This window comes from Mirounga leonina, unplaced genomic scaffold (assembly GCF_011800145.1).
Source record: "Mirounga leonina isolate KUSES-001 unplaced genomic scaffold, KU_Mleo_1.0 Mir_418, whole genome shotgun sequence".
Classification (NCBI taxonomy): Eukaryota; Metazoa; Chordata; class Mammalia; order Carnivora; family Phocidae; genus Mirounga; species Mirounga leonina.
Window position 1 is genome coordinate 14,679,195 of NW_023270739.1, and position 25,069 is coordinate 14,704,263.

Below are 25,069 nucleotides of genomic sequence, written 5' to 3' on the forward strand. Positions count from 1 at the left end.
CCCATTCCTTTTGTGTCCCTGATCCACACACTAGCTTGCCTGCTCAAGGTCACCTCCTGTTCGTGACTGCTGGAAGCAGCATGGCTGCTGGAGCTCCAGCCATTGCATTTCGGGCAACAGGAAGGCTGAAGAGAAGAAGAAGGGCTTGCATTTACTTTTAAAGACCTTTCCAAGGTTTCCACCAACATTTCCACTGTGTCTCCAGAACTCTGTTGTTTGGGCACCGCTAGATACAGGGAAGTTGGCAAATGGAGGTTTCAACAGATGTGTTGCTACCTTAAACCATGGTGGGCATCTGTCACTAACAAAGATGAGGGACGTCGTTACTGGGTAGGCATTAGCAGTCTCTGCCCTAATTCTGAAATCAAATTCTATCCCCTCTGAAAGGACAGCAGGTCTGAATCTGAGACACGGTGGCAATCACAGACACTTGACCTAGAGGCAGAGCACTCTATTCATACAGAGAACTTCAGGTGTGAGGACTTAAAAAAACCTTTAAATCACAGCCTCTGCAAAGATGCTAAGCTCTGCACAAATTTTCTTTTAAGTTTACTATGTCCTCTTTCACTTTCTTTTTTAAAAAGATAAATCCTTTCCACTGTTTCCCTCCTACATTGTCATCATTCCCACCACCTCTGAAGTTACATAATGTGGCAAAGAGAGCAGGGTGAGGAATGAGGATGTTCCTAGGTGTGATGTCAGCTCCTCTGTTCACTTGGCCTCTGATGGTTTGCAGCGCACCCGGGCTCTTCATTTTCCCAAAGAACAGTAGCACTCTTGGAGGTGCAGGAACGAAAGGGCCATGGCGTGGCTGTTTAAATTCTGGGCATAGGGTGTACCCCTTCTCTGCACTGTGAGCCCCAAAATAAAGCACTGCTGGCAATACTCACTATTGTCAGAAAAAAAAAAAACCCCAACTTGTCATGCTGTAGAATCAGGACGTGAATACATCTTTCCTGGAGGCACAGGGAATTGTAATTGCAGTAATTCACTTCCATGTGGCCTGAGCATGGGAAGCAAGCACAAACTACAAGGAGAAAAATGATCCCAAAGCTAGGGCTAGAGGACTTGAATCTGCGATGATATTTTTGGTAAAGGGCTATCTTTTGACATCATTTTGGGACAAACTAGTCTCTTAGTCACATGCATGTGCATGCATGCTCCTTTCCTTTGAGATTAATAGTCTGGTATTATATTCAATTTGTAACTTAAATTGCTCCTATCAAACACGCTTTAGAGGCATGCTTTGATCCCTGGGCTGTGATAGAACAACCTCTTTCCCTTCTGGTACTAGAGCTGAGGATTCTCTGGTCTTGCATACTTTGTGTGGGGGTGCCCGTGTGTGAGTGTGTGCGCATGTGCGTGTGCATGTGTGCATGCATGCATATTAGTGGGGTTGGAAAGGAAAAGGGCAATTAGGGAGGAGAGCCGAAAAGCTGGGAGATGCTCTTCTAGTGCTTCTAGATCATTAGCGTAGCTTGTCGCCCCCGGCCATCACGGCCACCACTTTTTATTTAGTGCTTTTGCTGTGCCAGCCACTTCACATACATCATTTCCTTTATTTCTTGTGTATAGAGAACATCCTCCGACTAGGCTAGGTCATTTCAATTCTGGTTTCCACCCGCCTCCTAGAAAGTCCTCACCTGCTCCGGCTGTCTGTAGGAGTCCCTGAGCCGTGTTCCATGGCCTCCCCCATCTGTTGGCTGTAGTCATCCCAGAGAGGCTCTTCTGGTTTGTGCTTACTGATGTGGGCACCTCCCAACTGCCCCTGTGAGGCTCACCGTGAGAAAACAAAGCCTCCTGCTGAGGTCCCTCTCCCTTTGTCCCATGGCAGCCAGACCTCGAGGTGTCAGGATGGTGCTGCTGTCCAAAGGGGGAATAGGTGTTTTCTAGGAGACCTGAGCCATACAAGCTTCCTCTGCCAAACTCTGTCCTTCTTCAGGATCTCAGGGAGCCCTTCCTGGAAAGAGCCCCTTCCTTTTCTTCTTAGAACCCCTCACCCTATAAAAGCTCCGAAACCCAGTCTCTGAAGCCCACTTTGCAGCAGTTGTTGAGCAGAAGGAGTCAGCGTAGCATAACAGGTAAAAATGGGGTCCTGATGCTAGATTGGGGGAGAGCCTTGGCTTTCCTACTTTCTAGCTGAAGACTTGGCTACATCATTTCATCACTCTGTACTCAGGTTCCTCTTTTGTAAAATAAGTGAACCAACCTCAGAGCATTATTACTAGTAAGCAAGCATTCAATCACTAATTCATGTAATTATAAGTACTTAGAGTAGGCCTGGCCTGTAGTAAATTCTTGAGAAATGTTAGCCATTATGAATTCTCCCTTTGTTTGACTCATCTGTCTCCCCTGTGGCCTTTTATCTACCATCTTTCCCAAAATGACCCATGCAAATCACCTGGTGGTTTTGAATTCTGTTGGTCTAAGGATTCTTCCATTTCATCAGATACATTTAAGCAGGTCTGAATACCCCGGGCCCTGTTCCAGTTACATTCGATAGATGTTTTGTTTTTTAAAGATTTTTTTTTTACTTATTTATTTGAGAGAGAGAGAGCATGAGCAAGGGGTGGGTCAGAGGGAGAGGGAGAAGCAGACTCCCCACTGAACAAGGAGCCTGATGCGGGACTCGATCCCAGGACTCTGGGATCAGGACCTGAGCCGAAGGCAGATGCTTAACTAACTGAGCCACCCAGGCGCCCCCATTCAATAGATGTTTGCTGAATGAATGCACAGCTGTTCCTGACAGTTGGTTTTTGGGCCCTGCTGTTTCTAGAAGCTTCCATATCCATTGTTTTGAGAGCCAATACTAAATGTCAGTCTCTAGTGTTTGCCTGCAGTGGAATCAGGATCTGGAGGTCTGAGCACAGGAGAAGAGTTATGAGCTACCTGCAGGTGATGCTGTGGTCATGGTAGAGGAGCAGCCTCATTTCACGGTCTTTCCCTCACTCCCAGGCCTGTATGCTGTTTGGCAGAGTCTACCTTCTTTCCTACCGGCAATCACCATGGCTTCTATTATAAACAATTTCTTGTTAAGAGCAAAGACTTTAGAATCTGACAGAATTGGCATGACCTTGTGAAAGGTGCTTAACTTTCTAAGACTCAGTGTCTCACCTTCAAAATGGGGATAATCACAGTATTTACCTTGAGGGTATTAAAAATGTTCAGTATGCTTAATGTAAGGTACTTAATGTAGTATCTGGCACAGTGATAACCACTGTGGTGGCCATGACAGCCAATTGCCAGTATTTCCAGCCCCTTCACCCACCATGGGAAGCACTTCCCAGTCCCTTTACTGGGTGGCATCTTGTGACCAGTTCTGTCCAATGGTTGGAGCTCCTGACAACGTTCAAGATGGTGGCTGGTCTCTCAGTCCCAGAGTGAGCAGAGCTGGATTTGGAGGTCCAGCCAACCTGTTATGGCATGATAAACCTTTGCTGTTTTAAGTCACTGAGATTTTGGAGTCATCTGTCCACACAGCATAATCTAGCCCTTCATGAGAGAGAATAACACTACAGAAATGTCAGCCAATCAGTCTGTCTGTGAGGATTGTACTGAACTTTGTATGTACGGATGATGCTGTGCTCGAGCCATTCCCCACATCTCATGCAATTGGAGGAGCACTGGAATTGAGTCAGAAGGTTTGAATCTGGCTTCTTCAATCATGGGCTGGCTAGACTGAAAGTTCTGTGCACTTCAAGCATTGTGTTTAATACTCTAAATCTTGGAGGCAGGGTGATATTTGTCCCAGTTCTCTTTCTCTCTCATTCCCCAACCCCCTTCCCTATTTATGACCCACAAATTGCCCTTGCCTTGCCCAGTGGAAGAGGGGAGTTTCCTTCTTCTTCCATGGGTTTCTGAATCACTCTACATGCCACCAGCTAGCATGAAGTCTCTCCAAGCACCTGGTCCCTCTGAGTTTAAGTAGCTTTGTCTGTCATATGGGGATTGGATTAGCCAGGGTTCTCCAGAGAAACAGGACCAATAGGATTAGATCTCTATCTCTATATATCTCTATATAGATCTCTAGAAAAAGATTGTGAGGGTTTGGCTTACATGATTATGGAGATTGGGAAGCCCCAGGATCTTGCCATCTACAAGCTGGAGACCCAGGAAAGCTGTTGGTAGAGTTCCAGTCCAAGTCCAAGGCCTGAGAACCGGGGGAGCCAATGCTGTAAGTTCTAGTCTGAGTCTAAAGGTCCGAGAACTAGAAGCTCTGAGAAGTCAGAGATTCCAGCTCCAGCAGAGAATAAGCTCGCCTTCCTCTGACTTTTTTCTATTCTGGCCCTCAGCAGATTGGATGATGCCTATCTGCACTGGTAAGGGCGATTTTTACTCCATCTACTGGTTCAAATGCGAATCTCTTCCAGAAACACCCTCACAGACACACCCTGAAATAATACCCAACCAGCCCTCTGGGCATCCCTTCATCCAGTAAAGTTGACATGTAAAATTACATGGGAAAATCACAGATTTTCATATCCTTTCATATCTCACAAGGTTATTTTGTAAAAAGATAAACTGTTCTCTATGACAGTGTTCTGTGCACTTTAAGTATTGTGTTTAATACTCTAAATCTTGGATGCAGGGTGATATTTGTCCCAGTTCTCTTTCTCTCTCATTCCCCAACCCCCTTCCCTATTTATGACCCACAAAATTGCCCTTGCCTTGCTCAGTGGAAGAGGGGAGTTTCCTTCTTCTTCCATGGGTTTCTGAATCACTCCACATGCCACCAGCTAGCATGAAGTCTCTCCAAGCATGTAGAAAACATGGAATTCATTCCAATGGAAACGCAGAACAATGGACTCACCTTCTATTATGGCTCTTATGAAGAGCTGGGCTTGGTGGGCCATCCAGCAGAGTGATTCATCTTGGAGGAAAAGCTTCAAGCAGAACATTTAAAATACGTCTTTTTTGCCTTTCAAGGATAAGTATCTCTAAGCTTTTAATGCAACAAAACCGTTTTGTTTTTAAGGAGCTCGTTTCTGGGTAGTATGATCTGTTGGAATCACTTCTCTGGTGGTGAAAATATAGTAATCTTGGCTGTAGTGTCCAATCTGTCATTAGTTTGCTCAGCTTCCCCTTGGCCTCTGTGAGACCCAGGTGCAGACTAACTTCTCCAAACTGCCTGTCTTCACATATTTGAAAGTGCTTATGTAGGTGGCAACCATGATGTATATTTAAAATAGAAAAAAGTAGGTTACACACATTTCTTGGGGGGAGGGGAAGAGAGCCTGAAAAACGAGCATGCTCCCTAGCTTTTCAAAATCTGGGTCAGTGATCATAACTGTAACTAATTCTTTGGTAAATTCCGATGGACTTATAAGAAGATACATTTTTAATATTTCAGAGTTTTTTCCAACCTCCCTGTTTATTGTATCTAATTATGACCACAGAGCTGTTATCTGCTATAGTGTATTCATATACTAAGAAGTCAGATGCATTCCACTGTAATTGATTTGTCAATAGGTGTGCTCACTCCTGTCAGAGAAAGCAGTCCATATACCTTTCAGAATCCAACGAATCACAGGAAAACACATTTCCACCGAGTCTTAGTCTGTTTCTTCCAACGGCAGACGGCTTTCTGGAGGGTGTATGAGGAGCTGCCATGGCACATGAAGATGAGCGGCTCCTGGGGGGACTTGTGCAGCTTCCTCTCAAGCCCCAGGTAAGGCTTGTCCTTTCTATATGGTGGCGTTTGAGCAGATTTCCTTCCTTTGCTAAGCACTGTGCTGACATGCCCACGTTTCCCTTAAGCAGGGCACATTCGTTCACTTACTTGGTCAACCACCTGTTCATTCCTTCAGACGGTCCCCTCATTTGGCATCCCCTTCTGTGGCTGATGGATTCCTAGTGTTGCTCTGTTTGATCATCTGGCTCTCAGAGTGTTCCCTTCCCTGCCCTTCTTGACTCCATAGGGTTTCCTCTCAAAGTTAGGAGGATTCCAGAGAAAGGAGGACTTGTAGATGGGCTAGGATAAAGGACTGACCACATTCTCCTGCTAGACCCTGCCTTCCCCTTCTTTCTTTTCCCTCCTGTCTACCCCTCTCTGTCCCTCCCCTTCCTTCTTGTCCTCTTATGTACCCCTTGGCAAACATGTATCATCTACTCACTCTGAATCCCAGCTCTTGTAGGCTCTGGGGATGCAGGTGGGAATGAGATGCAGCTCTATCTAGTGGGGAGTATGTGGAGCCAGAAAAGAGCTACACATGCGGGTCAGTGCTTCACTAGAGCAAAGACCCAGAGCCGGCAAGCTTGGGAGAGGGAGGGGCTTGCTCTGCCTGGTAGATTCAGGGAGCCTGCCTGGAGGAGGTGGCCTCATGAACAGATGAGTGGCAATGGCTTTGACTGCTTAAGAGTGACAGGCTCACATTTATCTGGTGACCTACCAAAGTCATAGTAGTTAAGGAGTTTATGAATAGGTTGATGGAATGGGGCAAATAGAAGAATAGTTTCCTTCAAGACATGAAATACTAAAATGACTTACATTAATACTTTGTGTTGCAAGTATCACAGACTTTATATCAAAGATCCAAAACCCAAGCTTCTGGACAAGGCTGCACCTCATCCACTACTGGAATGTGTTAGCAGAAGTTGGATACGATGCTGCTGGGGCCTATTTATTCACGGTGGCCAAGATTAAAGCCGATAAGTGCCATAAAGTGAAGAAGAGACATACCCTCTCAGGTACAATGAGTCGCTGTGGTGCATTAGTCTGTTTTGCTGGGATGTAACGTGGCCAAGAGTTACTGTTCTCCTGTTTCCCCACAGAATTCTGGTCATTCCAGCAGACCTCTCTGAGTACTCCTACCTACAACTTAAGCCAACAGTTTCCGAAGATAGGAAATGGAGAAAAAGTGTTAGGTTTTTTTTAAAAAAAATATTTTATTTATTCATTTGACAGAGAGAGACACAGCGAGAGAGGAAACACAAGCAGGGGGAGCGGGAGAGGGAGAAGCAGGCCTCCCGCCGAGCAGGGAGCCCGATGCAGGGCTCGATCCCAGGACCCCAGGACCACGACCTGAGCCAAAGGCAGACGCCTAATGACTGAGCCCCCCAGGTGCCCTGGAAAAGCGTTAGTTTTGAGATAGTTCCTTTTTGTCTCTTGCTGTGGCTGTTTTCTGAGGCTCCGTCCCTCGCATTCTTCCTCTCTCTATTTTCTCATGGCCTCAACCGCACTCCTAGCATCTTCTCCGCCTTCTGTAGTTCCAGCCTTGACCTCCTTTTGGAGCGTCTGCATACGTGCCCCGCTTCCCAAGGGCCACGGGCACTGTTGTTGCTCCATCGACGGCTTTCCTGAGTGACCAGCTGACAGTTCAAATGAAACAGATGCAAGCCCTGAATCATTTCATATGTTCCCTCCGCACTTGTGCTGCTTTCTGTGCTCCCTCTGTCTGCTCACAGCGCCCCTAACTCCCCCCGCCCCCCAGGGCCCCTCACTGCATCCTGGAGACACGCAATTATTGTCAAGGATGGCCCCCATCTAAGTTGGGACAGCTGTCCTTCGACGTGCTGCCTAATGGCTTGGATTTGGACAGCACTCTGGTCAGTATTTCTTCCCTTTGTTCTCCATAGTAGGCTCCCTTGCCTGCGTCTCTTTCTCTCTGTATTTCCTGGCTTCTTAAACAGTAATAACATTCATTCATTCTTTCAACAAATAGTAGCTGTGCAACCTTCCCTGGGCCCTGGACTCACTGGGCGCTGCTGATATATCGGTGAACGAGGCCAACTCGTTCAAAACTAGTTCAAAACTGAAGCCTCGCTCCCATGGTTTTACCACCTAGTGATCATAAGAACAGATTCTGAGCGTTTGTCATGTGCCAGGCTCTAAGTTAAATACTTGATATGTATTTTGTTTAATTTTAATAAAATCTCTGTAGTACGACTAATATCTTGGTTGAAACTAAGAGAAACTGAGTCTCAGAGAGGTGAAGTTAAGTTGCCCAAGATGTCCCAGATAGTTAGGGATGGATTTGGGCTATGTTGTTCCTGCATCCCTTTGGGTCCTTAGCCATGTAGCCTTTACCTGTATTCTTTTTTAAAAAAAATATTTATTTATGTACTTGAGAGATAGCGAGAGAGAGAGAGAGAGCACACAGGTAGAGGGAGGGGCAGAGGGCAAAGGAGAGAGAATCTCAAGCTGACTCCACGCTGAGCACGGAGCCTGATGCAGGGCTCAGTCTCTTGACCCTGAGATTGTGAACTGAGCCAAAATCAAGAGTCAGATGCTTAACTGACTGAGCGCCCCCAGGCACCCTGTCGATATTCTTACTACCATGTATGAATTATGTAATTCTGGAATTTCTCCAATTCACTAATCCTCTGAGTGGTAGGACCCAAGCGATACTCTGAGGATTCCAGTGTGTTAAATAAAGCCAGGATGCATCTGGAATTGTATCGGTGCTTAGGGATGTAGGGCGTGGGAAGGAGATAGGAGGTGGGAGATGGTGCGGGGAGAGCACTATGTGTCATAGGAAGCTGGCAGCTAACCCACAGAAGATGAGATCTCTGGGTGGGAGTGAGTGTCCTTCCTGATGATGCCATGCTGCTTGTCATAACGTGGTTGTTATGGTGATGGAAAGGGCTGGGGGCTGGGGGTTGACAGTGGGAGGAAATCACCTAACATTTCAGTGTGTGAGGATTTTCTGGATGTAAATGAGCCTAATTCAGAATGTGTCCCTTTGAATTAGGCTGGATAATCGGTACGGCTCTCTGCGATACTGCAAACATGCTGTTTGTATGATCATCTGCTGGTTGGTCTCGGCTCACTCTGGGCCCTGGGGGGCTCCTTAGCAGGGAGTCCTGGCCTCCATCACTGCCTTTGACACCTTCCATCTTCCTCACCCCTCACCCCTCACATCCTGTCACACCCCAGTCCTGTAGATTTTACTTCCATCCAGCCTCTCACATCCTCTCTGTCTGGGCCTCCAGACCCTCATGCCCTCTGTCTGATCAGTCTTCATAAAGGAAAGCTGTGATCAAGTCACCCTGCACGTTGCTGCTGTCCGCCTTCATGTCTTAATCTCCGCCTTGGCTGGCAGAGTCAGCCCATGGCCATTTGGCGGGGATTGTGGGGGGCTTCCTGAAGTCCCTCCGGGACTGTGTAGGTTCACTTTTCCCCCTTTTGGATTGCTGAATGTAGAAGTCACAAGACCAATGACTTGTCACCAAAGCAGTAGAAGATTCATTGGAACAGGTTTAATTATAGCAGGAATCCTGTATAATAGTCCCAGGAGGCATTCCAGTGGTCTGGCTGGCTGTCTGGGTCCCCCGGGCCCCCCAAACATGGTTTTCCCTACCGTGCTTATGTAAACCACACACAGCCCAGAGACAATGGGTCCTCCTAAGGTGCTGCGGAGACAAGGCCCTTAAACTGGAATGTTCTTTCAGAAGGGTTCTCGAGAAATCCTGTTTTATCGTCTGCAGTCACAGGGGTTGCTTTACCAATTCAGCCCTGCTCTCCCTTCTCATAAAGAGATCTTGGCGGGGGGTGGGGGGGGTGGGGGCGGGCTTGTAATGTTTACCACTAATACCCTGAATCAGTTCAGCGGCGTTTGCCGAGTGACTGGTGCCAGATGCCTGGGGTGCCGCGGTCCACAGGGCAGACAGGGTTCCTGCCTTGTTGGAGCAGATGGTGGAGCGTAACACAGACACTCCTGAGAAGTTCAGCCTGAAGGAGCGGGACCTTGACTAAGTGACATTTCATCTGAGACTTGGAGGATGAGTGAGAGCTCATGGGACAAAGGACTGAGGGGACAGCATGTTTGAGGACCGTGAGTCGGGGAGAGTGACGACCCTGAAGATCTGAGCAAGTCCAGTACAAGTACAAGAGAGCCTGCGCAGGCTCATCAGCCGGGGGGAGTGGGCGGGGAAGGGGAGGAGTGTGTGAGGTCTCTTCCTGCTCCAGGAGGCCATGCTCCAGCTCAGGACCCAGGACCCGAATGCACGCCCCGCCCGGCTTAGGGCGCCAGCTGCCAGACTCTGTGGTTTGGCGCCCCCTGGTGGCTGTGATGAGAACCAGAACCCTAACTTGTTAGGTTGGTGGAAAAGATGCTCAGTTCTGTGTCTGGAAATCGCTTCTCCCCAGGTGCTTCCTGCCTGTCCACTTGCCGCCCAGGTTTGCCCCTCCTGGCGGGATGCATGTGGGCAAGTTACATCTCTGACTGACGGCCAGTAGGGAGGCTTTGAGCCTACAGGACAACTTCGGTGGGGATGGGCCAATTTTTATAGATTATCTATGACATGATAAGCTTGGTTTTGACTGGAGTCTTAGGTCACATCAAAGTGAAGAAAATCCATTTTTGGCTGCACTTGCATTTTTAGACTAAGTCAAACACCAGAAGAGACAGACTATAAACAAATGTGGCAGAAGGATGGGTCCCAGCATGGCTCCATCTTGACGGATGACTGGCTACCCACCAGGTGGCAGATGTGGTGGGTTGGGGAGAATCATTTTGCTTTTAAGGGGCAGGCTTTCTTACTAGAGCAAAGGGTAAATGCATTACAGTACAGGATCTTGTCTGAAGGTTGTAGTAAATGAGACAGTATCAGCTTTTCATAACTAACATATGATGTTTTGCCCTTGATACCTTTGGAAACTTCTAAATATTTTAGATAAATGGAACAAAATGATTTATTAAAAACAATTTTATTTAAAAAAACTTTTAAAGATTTTATTTATTTATTTGACAGACAGAGAGAGAGAGGGAGAGAGAATAAGCAGGGAGAGGGGCAGAGGGAGAGGGAGAAGCAGGCTCCCCGCAGAGCAGGGAGCCCAACTCAGGGCTTAATCCCAGGATCCAAGGATCATGACCTGAGCTGAAGACCGACGGAGCCACCCAGGAGCCCTATTAAAAACAATTTTAAAAATAGCTCTACAGAAAAATTAAAAGAACAAAAGATGCAATTTTCAATGGCCACAGAAAATATGAAATATCTAAGAATAAATAACAAGAAATGTGTAGGATCTTTATTTTTATAAAACAGCTTTAGAATTATAGAAAATAAAATTCTAGTATATAGGCAGAAATACCATATTCTTGGATGGGGCAACTCAAGGTTGTAAAGCTATCAGTTCTTCCACAATTGACTTATGTATATAAAACAATTCTAAATGAAATCCCAGTGGGATTAAAACATTTCTAAATTTTCAAAATGATTTTAAAGTTCTTGGAGAAAAAAATATCTGAGAGTAAGAGTTTAAAATAGTGAGAACAATTTGAATATCAACTTATTTAAACATGTTATGAAGCTATAATAATTTAAAAAATACTACTGTGAGCAAAAATAGCTCAGTGGAATGAAATAGAAAGCTCAGGTATAGACTCAGCTATAAATATAAAAAATTAGGGGCGCCTGGGTGGCTCAGTTGGTTAAGCGTCTGCCTTGGGATCAGCTCATGATCCCTGGGGTCCTGGGATTGAGCCCTACGTTGGGCTCCCTGCTCGGTGGGGAGCCTACTTTACCCTTGGCCCCTCCCCTGGCTCATGCTCGCTCTCTCTCCCCCTCAAATAAATAAATAAATAAATAAATAAATAAATAAATAAATAAAAAGTGATAGAAGCTTTTCAGATAAGGAGGATCATGGAATATATAGTGCTGTGATAATGGTTCATTATTTGGTAAAGTTAAGTCACCTGAACCATTATACCAGAATATATTCCAGAACAATTAGAGTTAAATGTAAAGAAATGAAATTTTATATTAAAAAAGCTATAAGAAAATGTCAGTGAGTCTAAGCAAGAAAGCAAAAGAGTAAATCACAAAGAAAATAATTGGTAAATCTGTCTAAACATGTGAAATTACTACATGTAAAACAAAACAACACAACTCAGAAAATTAGAAACACAGTTACAAGACCAGTGATAACTGGGAAAAATATTTCTAACATACATGGCAGGCAAAGGGTTGATATTTTTAATAAGTAAAATGCTCTTAAATAAGAAGATAATGAGCACTTCAATAAAAATAGGCAAGATCACGAGCAGGCCATCCAAAGAACATTTTCAGTTCTTGTCTGACTTTACTTCTTAGTGTCCATGGGTATTTTTGATGGTGCCCTTCCCTTCCAAACATTTTGGTCTCTTGACTTTGCTGACACACACTCGCCTGGTTCATCTTCCATCTCTCTGGCTCCTCCCTTTCTGTCTCTTCTGTTAATTCCCCTTCTTCTACCTGGCTTCTAAGTGTTTGAGTTCCTTATGGTTCTTTCCTTCTCATGTCTAATTTCACCCTAAGCATATTATGAATGTCTGTGGCTTCAGTGATTGTCCATGTACACGATTCCCACATTTATTTCTCTAGCCACATTTATCCTCTGAGCCAGAGATCCGTATATCCAACTTAACTGGATGATGTCTCCAAAGCTGCTCAGACCCGACGCCTCTAAAACTGAACTCACAACATCCCCCTAAAATCAAGTTCTCTTCCAGGAACTCTCAATTTACCATGTTGGAGTAATCCTTGACACTTTTCTGTCCTATACGCCCTCCCCAAATACATTTCATCACTGAGTCGTGACATTTTTTACTTCCTAAATGTTTTGCAAACTTGTCTCCTTGTCCACCTCCACCACCAATGCCCTTTTTTAAGCTGTCAGAGCTGCCGTACGCAGTTGTGAAGATCAGTAATACACATTTACGCTGCCTCCATATCTTTTTATTGCTTGGTATCTCATTTCTTTTTATTGCTGAATAATATTCCAATGTATGAATATGCCAGTTTATCCCCTTGCTTATTGAAGGACATTTTGGTTACTTCCAGCTTTTGATGATTATGAGTAAAGCTGCTGTAAACATTTGCACGCAAGTTTTTAAATCAGTTGGGTAAATATCTAGAAGCCTGATTGCCCAAATGTGTGGTATGACTATGTTTATTTAGCTTTGTTAAGAAACTGCCAAACTGCCTTCCAAAGGGACCGTACCATTTTGCATTCCCACCAACAATGCATGAGAGTTTCTGTTGTTGTCTGTCCTCACTGGCATTTAGTATTGTTAGTTTTTAAAAAATTTTTATATTAGCCATTCTAATAGGTTGCTGTGATATCTTCTTGTTTTAATTTGCAATTCCCTAAGGACAAATAATGTTGAGTATCTTTACATATTGTATTGTTGAATTTTTAGAGTTCTCTTGGATAGATGTCCTTTATCAGATGTATATCTTATAAAAATTTTCTCCCAATCTGTGGCTTGTCTTTCCATTCTCTTAATAGTATCTTTCATAGAGCACAAGTTTTTAATTTTAATAAGGTCTAACTTAATCAGTATTTTCTTTCATGTGTTGTGCTTTTTGTGTTGTATTTAATAAATCATCACCAAAACACAAGGTCACGTAGGTTTTTTTTCTATTTCCTTCTAAAACTTTTATAGTATTTCATTTTATATTTAGGGCTATGATCCATTTTGACTGTTTTGTAAAAGGTGTAATGTCTAGATTCATTTTTTTTTGCATATGAATGTTCAATTGTTCCAGAACAATTTATCAACAAGACTTTCTCCATTGAATTGTCTTTACTACTTTGTCAAAGATTGGTTGGACATCTATGGAAGATTTTTATTGGGATTGCATTGAATCTATGGGTCAAGCATCTTAACAATGTTGAGTTTTCCAGTCCATCAACACAGAACCTCTCTCAGTTTATTTAGATATTCTTTGATATCCTTCATCAGAGTTTTGTGGTTTTCTGCATATAGATCAAGTACATGTTCTGTTAGATTTATGCCTAAGCTTCTCATTTCTGGGGTGCTATTATAAATGGCATTGTGTTCTAAATTTCCGATTCTCATTGTTCATTGCCAGTATATAGGAAAGCAATTGGCTTTTGTATATATTTTTTTAAGGTGTTTTTTAAAAATTTATTTATTTGACAGAGAGATAGCAAGAGCAGGAACACAAGCAGGGCAGGTAGGAGAGGGAGAAGGAAGCCTCCCACCGAGCAGAGAGCCCGACGTGGGGCCCGATCCCAGGACCCCAGGATCATGACCCGAGCCGAAGGCAGACGCCCAACGACTGAGCCACCCAGGCGCCCCTGGCTTTCGTATATTAACCTTGTATCCTGTAACCTTGTTATAATTGCTTATTAGTTCTAAGAATTTTTTGTTGATTCTTTGGGATTTTCTACATAGATAAGCGTATCGTTTGTGAACAGAAACAGTTTTATTTCTTCCTTCTCAATATGTACACCGTTTATTTCCTTTTCTTATTGCACTAGCTAGGACTCCCACTGTGATGTTGAATAGGAGTGGTGAGAGGGAACATCCTAACCTCAGCTTGTCACCAGCATCACTCTCGTGAGCCCCACGACCATCACCTCTCACCTGGCCCATCATCACAGCCTCCTAACTGGCTTTCCTACTTTCATTTTTTTTCCCCCATAAAGTCCACTGTCTGCTTAGTAGCCAGAATGAGCTTTTAAGAATGTAGACCAGATCATGTCACTTTCCAGATTAAGATCATTCCAGACACTTGCTGTTTGCACTTATACTAAAATCTGAACTCCTCAGCTTAATTTACAATCCTTTGTATAATCTGACCTCTGCATGCCTATGTAGTGTCATTTTATAAGATTCTTCCTCTTGGCCTCTAGATGCCAGCCCCTCTGACCTTCTTTCAAGTGTATTCTGCCTTTGGGTCTTGGCACCAGCTGTTCCCTTTGCCAGGAATGTTCTTCCCACTCATATTTTAATAGTACCAGTTCTTTCTAGTTATTTAGATCTCAGCCAAAGTGTCACTTTCTCAGAGTGGCCTCCCCAGTCTGATGTTATACCTAGTCATTCTCTATCTTGTCAATGCGTTTTAATTCTTTGCATACCTTTCACCTCTACCTGATTTTGTCTTATTTATTTGTTTTTTTTTTTTTTTTTGTCTATCTCTGCTCCCTGTTGCCCTCCGATCCTCCCAGCTGCTGGAATGTAAGTTCCATGAAAGAAGGACTCTGTCTCTCGTGTTCATTGCTATATTCCCAGTGCCTGCAGCAAGCACCAGGCATGGTGTGGCTGCTGAATGGCCCCTTCCTATGTCTCCACCCTGATCTGGAACCAAACACCTTGCTCTCTCTGCTCTTCAGTCCCCATCTTTCAGTTCTCTAAGCACCTTGCTTTTTCCTGCTCAGAGCCTTTGCACATGCTCTTCCTCTCTCCAGAATTCCCACACTGTCTCTCCCTCATTTTGCCTCAATACCTTCTACTCTTTTTTAAACTCTCAGCTCAATTGTCATTTCTATGGAGAAATCTTCCACAGTTCATATCACCAACTCTTTCGTGGTTCTTTTCATGTTTGAATTTATATTCATTTGTATGATTCTGTGATAATCTAGCTTCCTCGCCATTCTGACAGCCTAGCTGGCAGGGCCCAGGTCTGTTTGGGCTCATCCTTTATCTCCTGCACCCAGGATAGTGCCTGGCCCACAGCAGGTACTCACAGTGCCCTGGAAGTGGTTGTTAGAGGAATGAGTTCACTAAAGAATAAATACTGGATTTCATTGGTTCTAAGAAGTAGGCTTGCCCCAAACTTAACATTTCTGAAATAGGGATGCATCTTGCAGTTGATGGCATCTTAGAGTTGATGAACATGTTTTTAATAAATACATTCCTATATTCTATTTTGCTAGTAATCAAAGAAATGCAAATTAAACCAAGATGCTGTTTTTCAGGTACCAGATGTGCAATTATTTTTTGGTAGTGAATTTTAAAGACATTAAATAATGGGGGCATCTGGCTGGCTCAGTCGGTAGAGCATGTGACTCTTGCTCTCAGGGTTGGAAGTTGGAGCCCCACGTTGGGTGTAGAGATTACTTAAAAATAAGAAAAAAAAAATCTAAAAAAATAAAATAAAAAATAAAAATAATAATGTTGGTAAAGGTGTGGGGAAATAGGTACTTTTACATGCTACAGTAAGAGTTTATATTGGGACAGTCTTTCTGGGGAGCAATTTGGCAATATATATTCAAAGTCTTAAAAATATTATTTTTTTAAAGATTTTTATTTATTTATTTGACAGAGAGAGAGATAGCGAGAGCAGGAACACAAGCAGGGGGAGTGGGAGAGGGAGAAGCAGGCTTCCTGCCGAGCAGGGAGCCCGATGTGGGACTCGATCCCAGGACCCTGGGATCATGACCTGAGCTGAAGGCAGACGCTTAACGACTGAGCCACTCAGGCGCCCAAAGTCTTAAAAATATTAATATCCTGTGGCTTATTCAATTTAACAGTTGCTCTAAGGAAATAATCAGGGATGTTTAAAAAGATTTCTGCCAACGATTCTCACTAAATAACATTTAATAAATAAATGTTAAATAAAAATTGTATGTAAATAAAAAAATTTAATACATAGTGAAAAATTGACTAAGGGTAATCTGTAAAATGGAATACAGACCAATGGTAAGTACATGCGTTCTCAATTTTTAAAGATATGGAAAAATATTTTTTTTTTTTTAAAGATTTTATTTATTTACTTGAGACAGAGAGAATGAGAGAGAGCGCATGAGAGGGAGGAGGGTCTGAGGGAGAAGCAGACTCCCCGCCGAGCAGGGAGCCCGATGCGGGACTCGATCCCGGGACTCCAGGATCATGACCTGAGCCGAAGGCAGTCGCTTAACCAACTGAGCCACCCAGGCGCCCCCAATTTTATTTAAAAAAAAAAATGATTGTGGGTACATGCAAAAGATCAGAGGTACATACGGCAATATGTGAATGCAGGTTATCTTCGAATGATGCAATTATGAGTGGTTTTTATTTTTCTTTGTACTTTTCTATATTTTTCAATTTTTCTGTAGTGTACACATATTAGTTTTATCATGAGAAAAATTATTTCCTTGTCCGTTCAAACTACATGTTGGTGCTAAGTGAATGAACATGAGGAATGTGGTCAGTGGCAGGAAGGATTCATGAATGAAGTTTTGTTGGAGCCCATGAGATTGTTGAATTGAGTATTAAACATAGTGAATGGATATTGTCCATTCCAACCCGAGCCCTTGACAGGAATCTGGGCCCAATAATACTTGTGGAATTTACAACTCCTCCCCCCCCCGCCCCCTCTCCCCATCCCTCAGCTCTTTGTCCGGACCACCCTCGGCCTGCCTGCTCTAAGCAGCTGCTTATAGTTCTTAGATTCCTTTGTTGCTTGGATTGACCTCTCAGTTCTTTTTTTTTTTTAGATTTTATTTGAGAGAGAGCAAGAGAGCATAAGCAGGGGCAGAGGCAGAGGTAGAGGGAGAAGCAGGCTCCCCGCTGAGCAGAGAGCCCAATGTGGGGCTCGATCCCAGGACCCCGAGATCAGGACCTGAGCCGAAGGCAGATGCTTAATCGACTGTGCCACCCGGGCGCCCCGACCCCTCAGTTCTTGCGCTCACCTTAGGTCCCTTTGCTTGGATGGCCGCTGTGGATGAGAGTCTTGGACTCTCTTTAGAGCTGTCTCTTCCTTGGCTCTCATTTAGTTTTTGCTCTTGGACCTGAAGCACTACAGCTATGGTTCAGAGCCTCTTGGCCTCTCTCCCATGCTGGGAGATACAGCCTCATCTGCTGTGCTTGGTGTTGAGAGCCTAGAATGCTGCCTGACAGACAGTAGATGCTCAATACATATTTATTCTGTGCACAAATGGTGATCCCTGGAAAAGCTGGCCGAAAGAAAGCAGGAGCGTAGTCAGTGTCTGGGTGGCCTACCGTAGGGGCAATGGAACAGACAAAGAACACGGGATGTGTTTGTGTCTAATACAGTAGATGCAATACTTTGAAATGAAACACTGGTCAAATGTAGAAGTTCAGATGCTGGAATGTTGGGGAAAAAATTTGGAAATGATGACTTTGCAGTACCATGTATTTAATTGGGTCTTCAAGTTCAAAAATTTTATGTATTTTCATTTGTGTATGGGAGGGTGTAAAACACACACACACACACACACACGCACACATGCGCAGAGGCAAGGCATGTTCCTTATTTGGTTCTTTTCACATTTTGCTCCTTCTGGTAAAGCCAGTAATTCAAGAGAGTTGCAACAGAGGGCAGAATTGTGTAAGTAATTTAAACACCTTTTTATTCTTACCTGAAAATCACCCCCAAATACAAATTACAATAATATGTGGACTGTGCTATAGAAATGTTCCTTTGACTCTCTGGTTTTTAATATCTACATAGCAAGATTATTTAAAAGCATTCGAGTTATTTTTCATGTCATTGTTTGAAATACTTGGTAATGTATGTAAGTGCTAATAAAAGCAAAATGCTAATCCCTTGAGAGAGAAATACAGAAATGAGGATAATGTATTTATAACTCCTGTATCAAGATTAAGTGATGGGTACTCTTTGTTCCTTTCCAAATATGCTTTATTTAGGGTTATTTACCTTTCTTTCCAATCTAGTGCTGGAATGCAGGCTTTTTGAGGTTACCACCACTGACAAATGCCGATTAATTTTCTTTATTGCAAAACTTCTGAAGCTTATGGGCAAGACCAGAGAAGCAGAAGAGTTGTTCTTGAGTGTCGAGAATATGCTAGTGCAGGTAAAGTGGGAAATCACTTTAAATCCTTCAAATGCTATTCGTTTCATGTTAGATATTTTCAGATATCATTTACCTTTGTTCCTTTATAATTTCATCCACAAAGAGAGGAATTAATAATAAAATGAATAATTAATTATGTTAATCAGAGAGGAAGCTGACTTTAATCCATACCCCAAACTGTAGATTAGTGCCAACGAGTAGTAGATAGATGGAGCCATTTTTGAAGGTATGAATACCAAGAGGTGCAATTTTTGAGGAAAAAAGGAATGTTGATAAAGCAAAAAAAGGAGGGGCACCCGGGTGGCTCAGTCGGTTAAGTGTCTGCCTTCGGCTCGGGTCATGATCCCAGGGTCCTGGGATCGAGCCCCGCATCGGGCTCCCTGCTCCGCGGGAAGCCTGCTTCTCCCTCTCCCACTCCCCCTGCTTGTGTTCCCTCTCTCTCTGTGTCTCTCTCTGCCAAATAAATAAATAAAATCTTAAAAAAAAAAAAAGCAAAAAAAAGACTAGAGTAGTGGGTTGAAATGAACTAATAAAAGACAGGTTAAGGACTTGGTTATGGTTTTATGGTTATAATTTTCACAAAAATGTTGGGGAAGGTTGATTATCTTGTCTCTGTATTGATTTACTTTTTCTGAAATATTAAGTTTTGGCTTTGTTGAATACAATGAAAGTTTTACTCATAATACATAACTATGTGTGTATGAGGACATTTAACTGGCCTTTTAAAAATTTATAAATTTTTACTGATTTCAGTAGCATTTGTAGATCAAGAGTAGTATAACCCAAGACAAAGCTGTTTTTATTTTAAAACAAAGACCTTCACATTTTTATAAAACATGCCTCTGCTTCCATCAACACACACCTTTATAGAAAGAATTCTATTTAAGGAGATTAATAAGACTTAACATGGCAAGTCTCCTCATGGTGGAGACCATGCTTATTTACCAATTTTTGTGTCCTCCATGGCATATTACAACCTACAGGTGCCTAATAAATGGATCAGTGATTCAATTTGAATTTGCAAATACTTCATGTCCTTAGAAAGCAGCACAGAGTAGTGAATAGAGCGTGGGATGTTTTCAGGCTGACCCAGATTTAAAGTGCTTTGGCACTCACTGCTGTGTGACCTTGGTGAGAATCTTAACCTCTCTGACTCTGTTGAGGATTCTCGTTTCTGTCTCAAGGGGTTGTTAACAGGGTCGAGTAAGAAAGTACACAAGGCACTTCGCACACTGTGTGGCCCACAGTGAGATCTTAAGAACTGGCAGCTATTTTGTTATTTCTGTCTGTGGCTTATAAAGTCCCTGAGGCCTAGGTTAGAAATAATAAGATAGCTCGATTTAAGCTATCTTGGCCACTCTTTCATCTTCCAGGGAGTGGAGTCCAGTGATTCTTTGCTCTCTTACTATGCTTGTGGAATTTCCCCCTGCGCCCCCCATTTTTTTTTTCATGAGTTCCAGATGTTCATCACTGACAGGTGTCTGTCTGGAGAGTACCAGTTATTTTATTAGGTAATCACTGAGTGCCTGGTTCCAGTCATTCACTTAGTCATTCACTCACTCATTCATCCACTCGGCTGACACTCACTGAGGGCCTTGCCTAGCCTGAGCACTGTGCTGGGAGTTGGAATGGTAGCAGTGAGTGAGGCAGGCACAGTTCCTGCCCTCAGGGAGCTCCCCATCTAGCTGGAAGACATTGGCCAGATGCAGAACAGTGATGAAGCACAGCCTGTCAGATGCACGGTCACGGAAGGATAAGACAGCTTCATGGGAGGCATGCCAGAGCTTAGACATTCAAAGAAAATTTCCCTCTTCAGAGCACTCCTCTGGGAGGCATCAATCTTATGATTCTGCTCTCAAAATATTTTTGCAACAGTGCTTTGGGACTAGCCACCATGGAGACTGTTAAAAGAATTTTCTTTAGGCTCTGAAGGAACTTCCAAAAGAGCAGTTCTAAAACTATTTTGGCAATAACAACTTCTTCAAAAAAGATGCCTAACATTCTCAAGGGGAAGGAGCTTGTTATCTGGGATGAATGCATTCTGTGTGTATGCACAGTTGTGTAATTTCTTCAGCTTAGGTCATTTAAGAATTTTAACGCAGTGGTTTTCAACTGGGAGGCAGTTTTGTCCCCCAAGGGGTACTTGGCAACACTGGAGCCATTTTGGGGTGTCACAACTTGGGGGGTGTTGCCCCTGGCATCAGGTGGGTAGAAGCAAGGTGTACTGCTTGCTACACACCCCGCATGGGTAGGACACCCCCTCCCTCCACGAGACACACACAGCACAGAGCTAGCCTGCCCCAAATGTCTGTGGTGCTCAGGTTGCGAAGCTGATTTAATTGGTACGTCTGTTAAAAAAGTAGGTCTCATTGCTCTCCCCACTCTAGTTTCATAGTCGGTGCGGCAGGCAGCTGGAAAACCAAAAAATACTTTTGTGAAGGGGCCTCTGGTTATGTGTCAGAAACTTACTTGTTAAATGTACAGAGCAGAGTTTTGGAGATAGGAGGTCTGGGTGGGACACCCTGGCTCTCCTCCTTGCTAGCCATGTGGGCTTGGGTGATTTATAGAACCCCAAGGAGCCTCAGTTTCCCCACCTGCAATAGAAGAGCAATAATCCCTATTTCGTAGCGTTTCTGTAAATATCCACTGAAGTCATGCCTAGCAAGTGCTTAGCTCAGTCAGTGCCCCATAGGTCATGGCTAGTGCAGACTGTGACCTAAGAATGAAACTCTGTGCTACACAATCACTGTGAAATATAAACATATTTACTGAGTGCCCACAAAGCTCCGTGCTTGGATTGTGGGGTCTCTGCCCTTAAGAAGTAGATAGTCTGGAGTTAGAGGAGAATAAAAGACGTGTTTTGATAAGGAGGAAGCTTGACAACAGACCACTGCATTTGCCATGCTGATGAGTACTTCTGGCAATGCGGGCAGTGAGACTCAAGGGTGGCAGGACCCCAGTGGTTTGGTGGGGGCTCAGGAGCTGTCCCCCTCCCTGAGGCTTCTGCCCCACTCAGTCTGACTGGAAATGTGGCCAGGACACGGGGAGGACTCAAGGAGACCCTGAGGACTTGAGTCTAGTTGACCGGCATGGAGAAATCCAGAGAGGAAGCTGATTTGGAGAGGAAATAATAAATTTTAAATGTTTCAACTACTGAGTTTGCAGTTGGGGAAAGATATCCAAGTGGAGTCTACAGCCAGCTGGAGGAAAGGTGGGGTTGGAAATCTGCAGAGAGACTTGGTGGGGGACATCTGCTTACAGGTGAATGCTGAAACACACAGGGAAACAAGGCCTCTGAATGACGATAGAAATTGGTTCCTAGGAAGTTATTTATACCTAAAAGGAGACAAGGAAAGAAGAGCTTGTGAAGGAGTAAGGGATTGAAGGAAGGTTGGGGGATCATAGTTTCCCCCAAACCAAGGAAGGAGTGCTGCTTAGGGGGCTGGACAAATGAAGACCAAAAGAAGGCCCCTAGGTCAGGTGAGTGGGGGTCAGAAGGAAGGGGGTGGATGTGGGAGAAACCGAACTGCAGGGCTTTAAGAGGCAAGTGTGTGATAATGAAATGGAGAACAAGCACATATTGATACTAGTTTGAGAAGCTTGTCAGTAATAGGAGAAAGATGAAAAGTCAGGATATTATCAGCTTTGGGTGAGGTTTGATCCAGGATATGTATGTTTGTGCGGAGCAGGAAAGGAGCCAGGGACATGGGCAGATTGGAAATGCCAGTGGGAACTCTGTGTGGGGGACAGGACTCTGAGAGTTCAGGGAGGGGTGGGTCCTTGTAAAGGAGGTTGGGCTTCTTTTCCTCTGAGAAAGGCAGGAGGGAAGGAAATGGGTGAAAACACTGTTAACTTGAAGTTTAAAAGAAAAGGGTAAATGAAGTATACCAGACTGTAATTTCCCAAGATCTATTGACCCTTTCATAGTAAATAATGTGCCCCCCTCCTGAATATTTGGACCCACAAGTGATTGGAAAGAAGACTACGTTTCCCAGCTTTCCTTGGGGTTAGAGATGAGCACATGCCTGAGTTTGGGCTGGTGAGATTAAGTGGGAGAGATATGGATAACTTCTAAGAGGTTTTCATGAAGTGAAGAGTCTGATGATCTCCTATTCCTCCTTCCTGCTGGTTGGGTCGTGGATATGATGACTGGAGATGGAGCAGCCATTTTAGACCAAGAGGTGTCCTTGGGAATGGAGGTCAGGCAAGGTCAGGCAACAAGATAAAAGGAATCTGAGTCTCTGACACTGTGGTGTATCTATAGCTCCAGGCCACCCACTTCCTGACTTTTGCATGAGAGAGAAATCAAGTCACTATTAATTTGGGTTTTCTGTTACTTGCAGCCAGTCATGATCCGAACCAGTTTCTGAAGGCAGTCTCTCAGGGTTTGTCAATATAGTCAGCATGGAAGTGGAGGATAGGAGGAGTGAGCAGTAAGGATGAGATCTAGGATAGCCGTTGAGAAGGGGCACCTTTAAAGATTCATATGAGGGATGCATGAAAGAGCTGCAGGCCTATGGCCCAGGGATTCCTCACCACACCTGGCTGCCTCCAGGACTGAGGAGATCCATATCTCTGAGTAGAGGTAAACTGTTTCCAAGACACCTATTGGAAAGCTCTTGCATCAAGCTGCAGAAGTTTAGTTGGCATGGGGGAGCCCTTCCAGCAGGTGCAGAACAGAAAGAATTCACACCAAGCAGCCAGGCTCAGTCGGTCCTTCCCTGGGCTCACACCGTGGTATAGCAGGAAGTATTACAGAACCAACGAGGATGATTGTTCATTTGAATAGGGCCTCATTAGTTACCAGATGTACTCCAGACGTATTCTTGTTAATGTTATGTTTCTTGAAATGAGATATTAGTAGTAAGATAATTCGTCTTTAATTCATTTCTTGCACTGGACATTTGAAAGATTATAACCAACTGATAGATTCTTAACATGTTGAAAAAGTTTGGGTAGAAGTGTGATTGATTGATTGATTGATTTAAAAGATTTATTTATTTATTTGAGAGAGAGAGAATGAGAGAGCACGTGAGAGGGGGGAGGATCAGAGGGAGAAGCAGACCCCTTGCTGAGCAGGGAGCCCTATGCGGGACTCGATCCTGGGACTCCAGGGTCATGACCTGAGCTGAAGGCAGTCACTTAACCAACTGAGCCACCCAGGTGCCCCAGGAGTGATTTAAAGTAATGAAGTTTAAGTGCCCCTGAACTAAATAATGCTGAACCAGTAAAGGGAATTTACACTGAAGTCTCTAAGCAAAAATGTGTCAAGTGTAATGTTAACAGATGTTTGGTCACTCTTGAATTCAAGGCCCACATAGATAGTGTTTTTAGGTGTTCATTTGAATTCTAGATAATACCTCCCCTGGGACTTTAACATACAGAACACATTGTCATGTTATTCTTACCTTCAGAAATATTTATTTATTATTATTATTGTTAAAGATTTTATTTATTTATCTGAGAGAGAGAGCGCACAAGCTGGTGGCGGGGGGGAATTGCAGAGGGAGAGGGAGAAGCAGGCTCCCCGATGTCGGGCTGGATCCCTGGGCCCTGGGATCATGCCCTGAGCTGAAGGCAGATGCTTTACCCCAACTGAGCCACCCAGGTACCCCAAAAATATTTATTGCTGTAAGCTATAACAATCTCTGAAAACATATCCCCAGATTTATTTTTAGTTTATAATGTTTCCCAATAAATATCTCACATCATTTTATAAATATTTAAACTCCCTAAGAGAAGAAATGATATAAAGCATGCCATCTTTTGCAAGTACATTATGAAATGGGCCTTTCTTGGGTGGGTGTCTGGATCCCCTCAGCAGTGGTGTCCATTCTACTTTGTACAGAGTCAGTCCTTGACAGAGATGCTTCTCAAAGTACAGAACACTACTGGAGAACTCTACCTTGAAATAGGAATGACTCAGGAGGGCTTCCAATATTTCCAGAAAGCGTGGTCCAACCTGGTGGATTTTTCACCCAGCAACATGAAAGACAACCAGGACTTCGTGAAGCAGAAAGGTATGGCAGACATGTGCAGAGGGGGTAACCATTGTGTTTCGGAGTTGGGCTCCTGGGTTAGTCCCAGCCACCAAGAAAGGGGAGCTGGGTGTGAGTTTTGTGGTGGGCACGTGAGGGGTGAACAGTAAACACTCCTCGTGTGACAGCCCAGCCGTTCACATGACTCCGAAGCCTGCTGTTCTGGGTTTAAATCTCACCTCTCCACTTACTGGCTCTTTGCCTTTAGACCTATGACTCAACCTTTCTGGGTCACTTTTTTTTTTTTTTTAAGATTTTATTTATTTATTTGACAGAGAGAGACACAGCGAGAGAGGGAACACAAGCAGGGGGAGTGGGAGAGGGAGAAGCAGGCCTCCTGCCGAGCAGGGAGCCCGATGCGGGGCTCGATCCCAGGACCCTGGGATCATGACCTGAGCCGAAGGCAGGCGCCCAACGACTGAGCCATCTGGGTCACATTTTTATAAGGGAGGGATGAAAGGAGTACCTGTTGCGCATCCTTGTGAGACTAGAAGTGTTCGTAGGAGACCATGGCGCACGCAGGATGGTGCCTGGCATGCAG

General features: G+C 44.1%; 1 protein-coding gene across 1 annotated transcript in view; it reads left to right on the top strand.

The window, feature by feature from the left end:
* Positions 1 to 25,069, top strand: part of LOC117998806 (putative tetratricopeptide repeat protein 41) — a 73,448-nt gene that overhangs the window by 24,400 nt on the left and 23,979 nt on the right. Inside the window, exons 7-10 of the mRNA XM_034987709.1 lie at positions 5,470 to 5,668; positions 6,509 to 6,687; positions 18,351 to 18,490; positions 24,339 to 24,510. Of these exons, the coding sequence (XP_034843600.1) occupies positions 5,470 to 5,668; positions 6,509 to 6,687; positions 18,351 to 18,490; positions 24,339 to 24,510 (690 nt within the window). The remainder of the gene's footprint in view (positions 1 to 5,469; positions 5,669 to 6,508; positions 6,688 to 18,350; positions 18,491 to 24,338; positions 24,511 to 25,069) is intronic.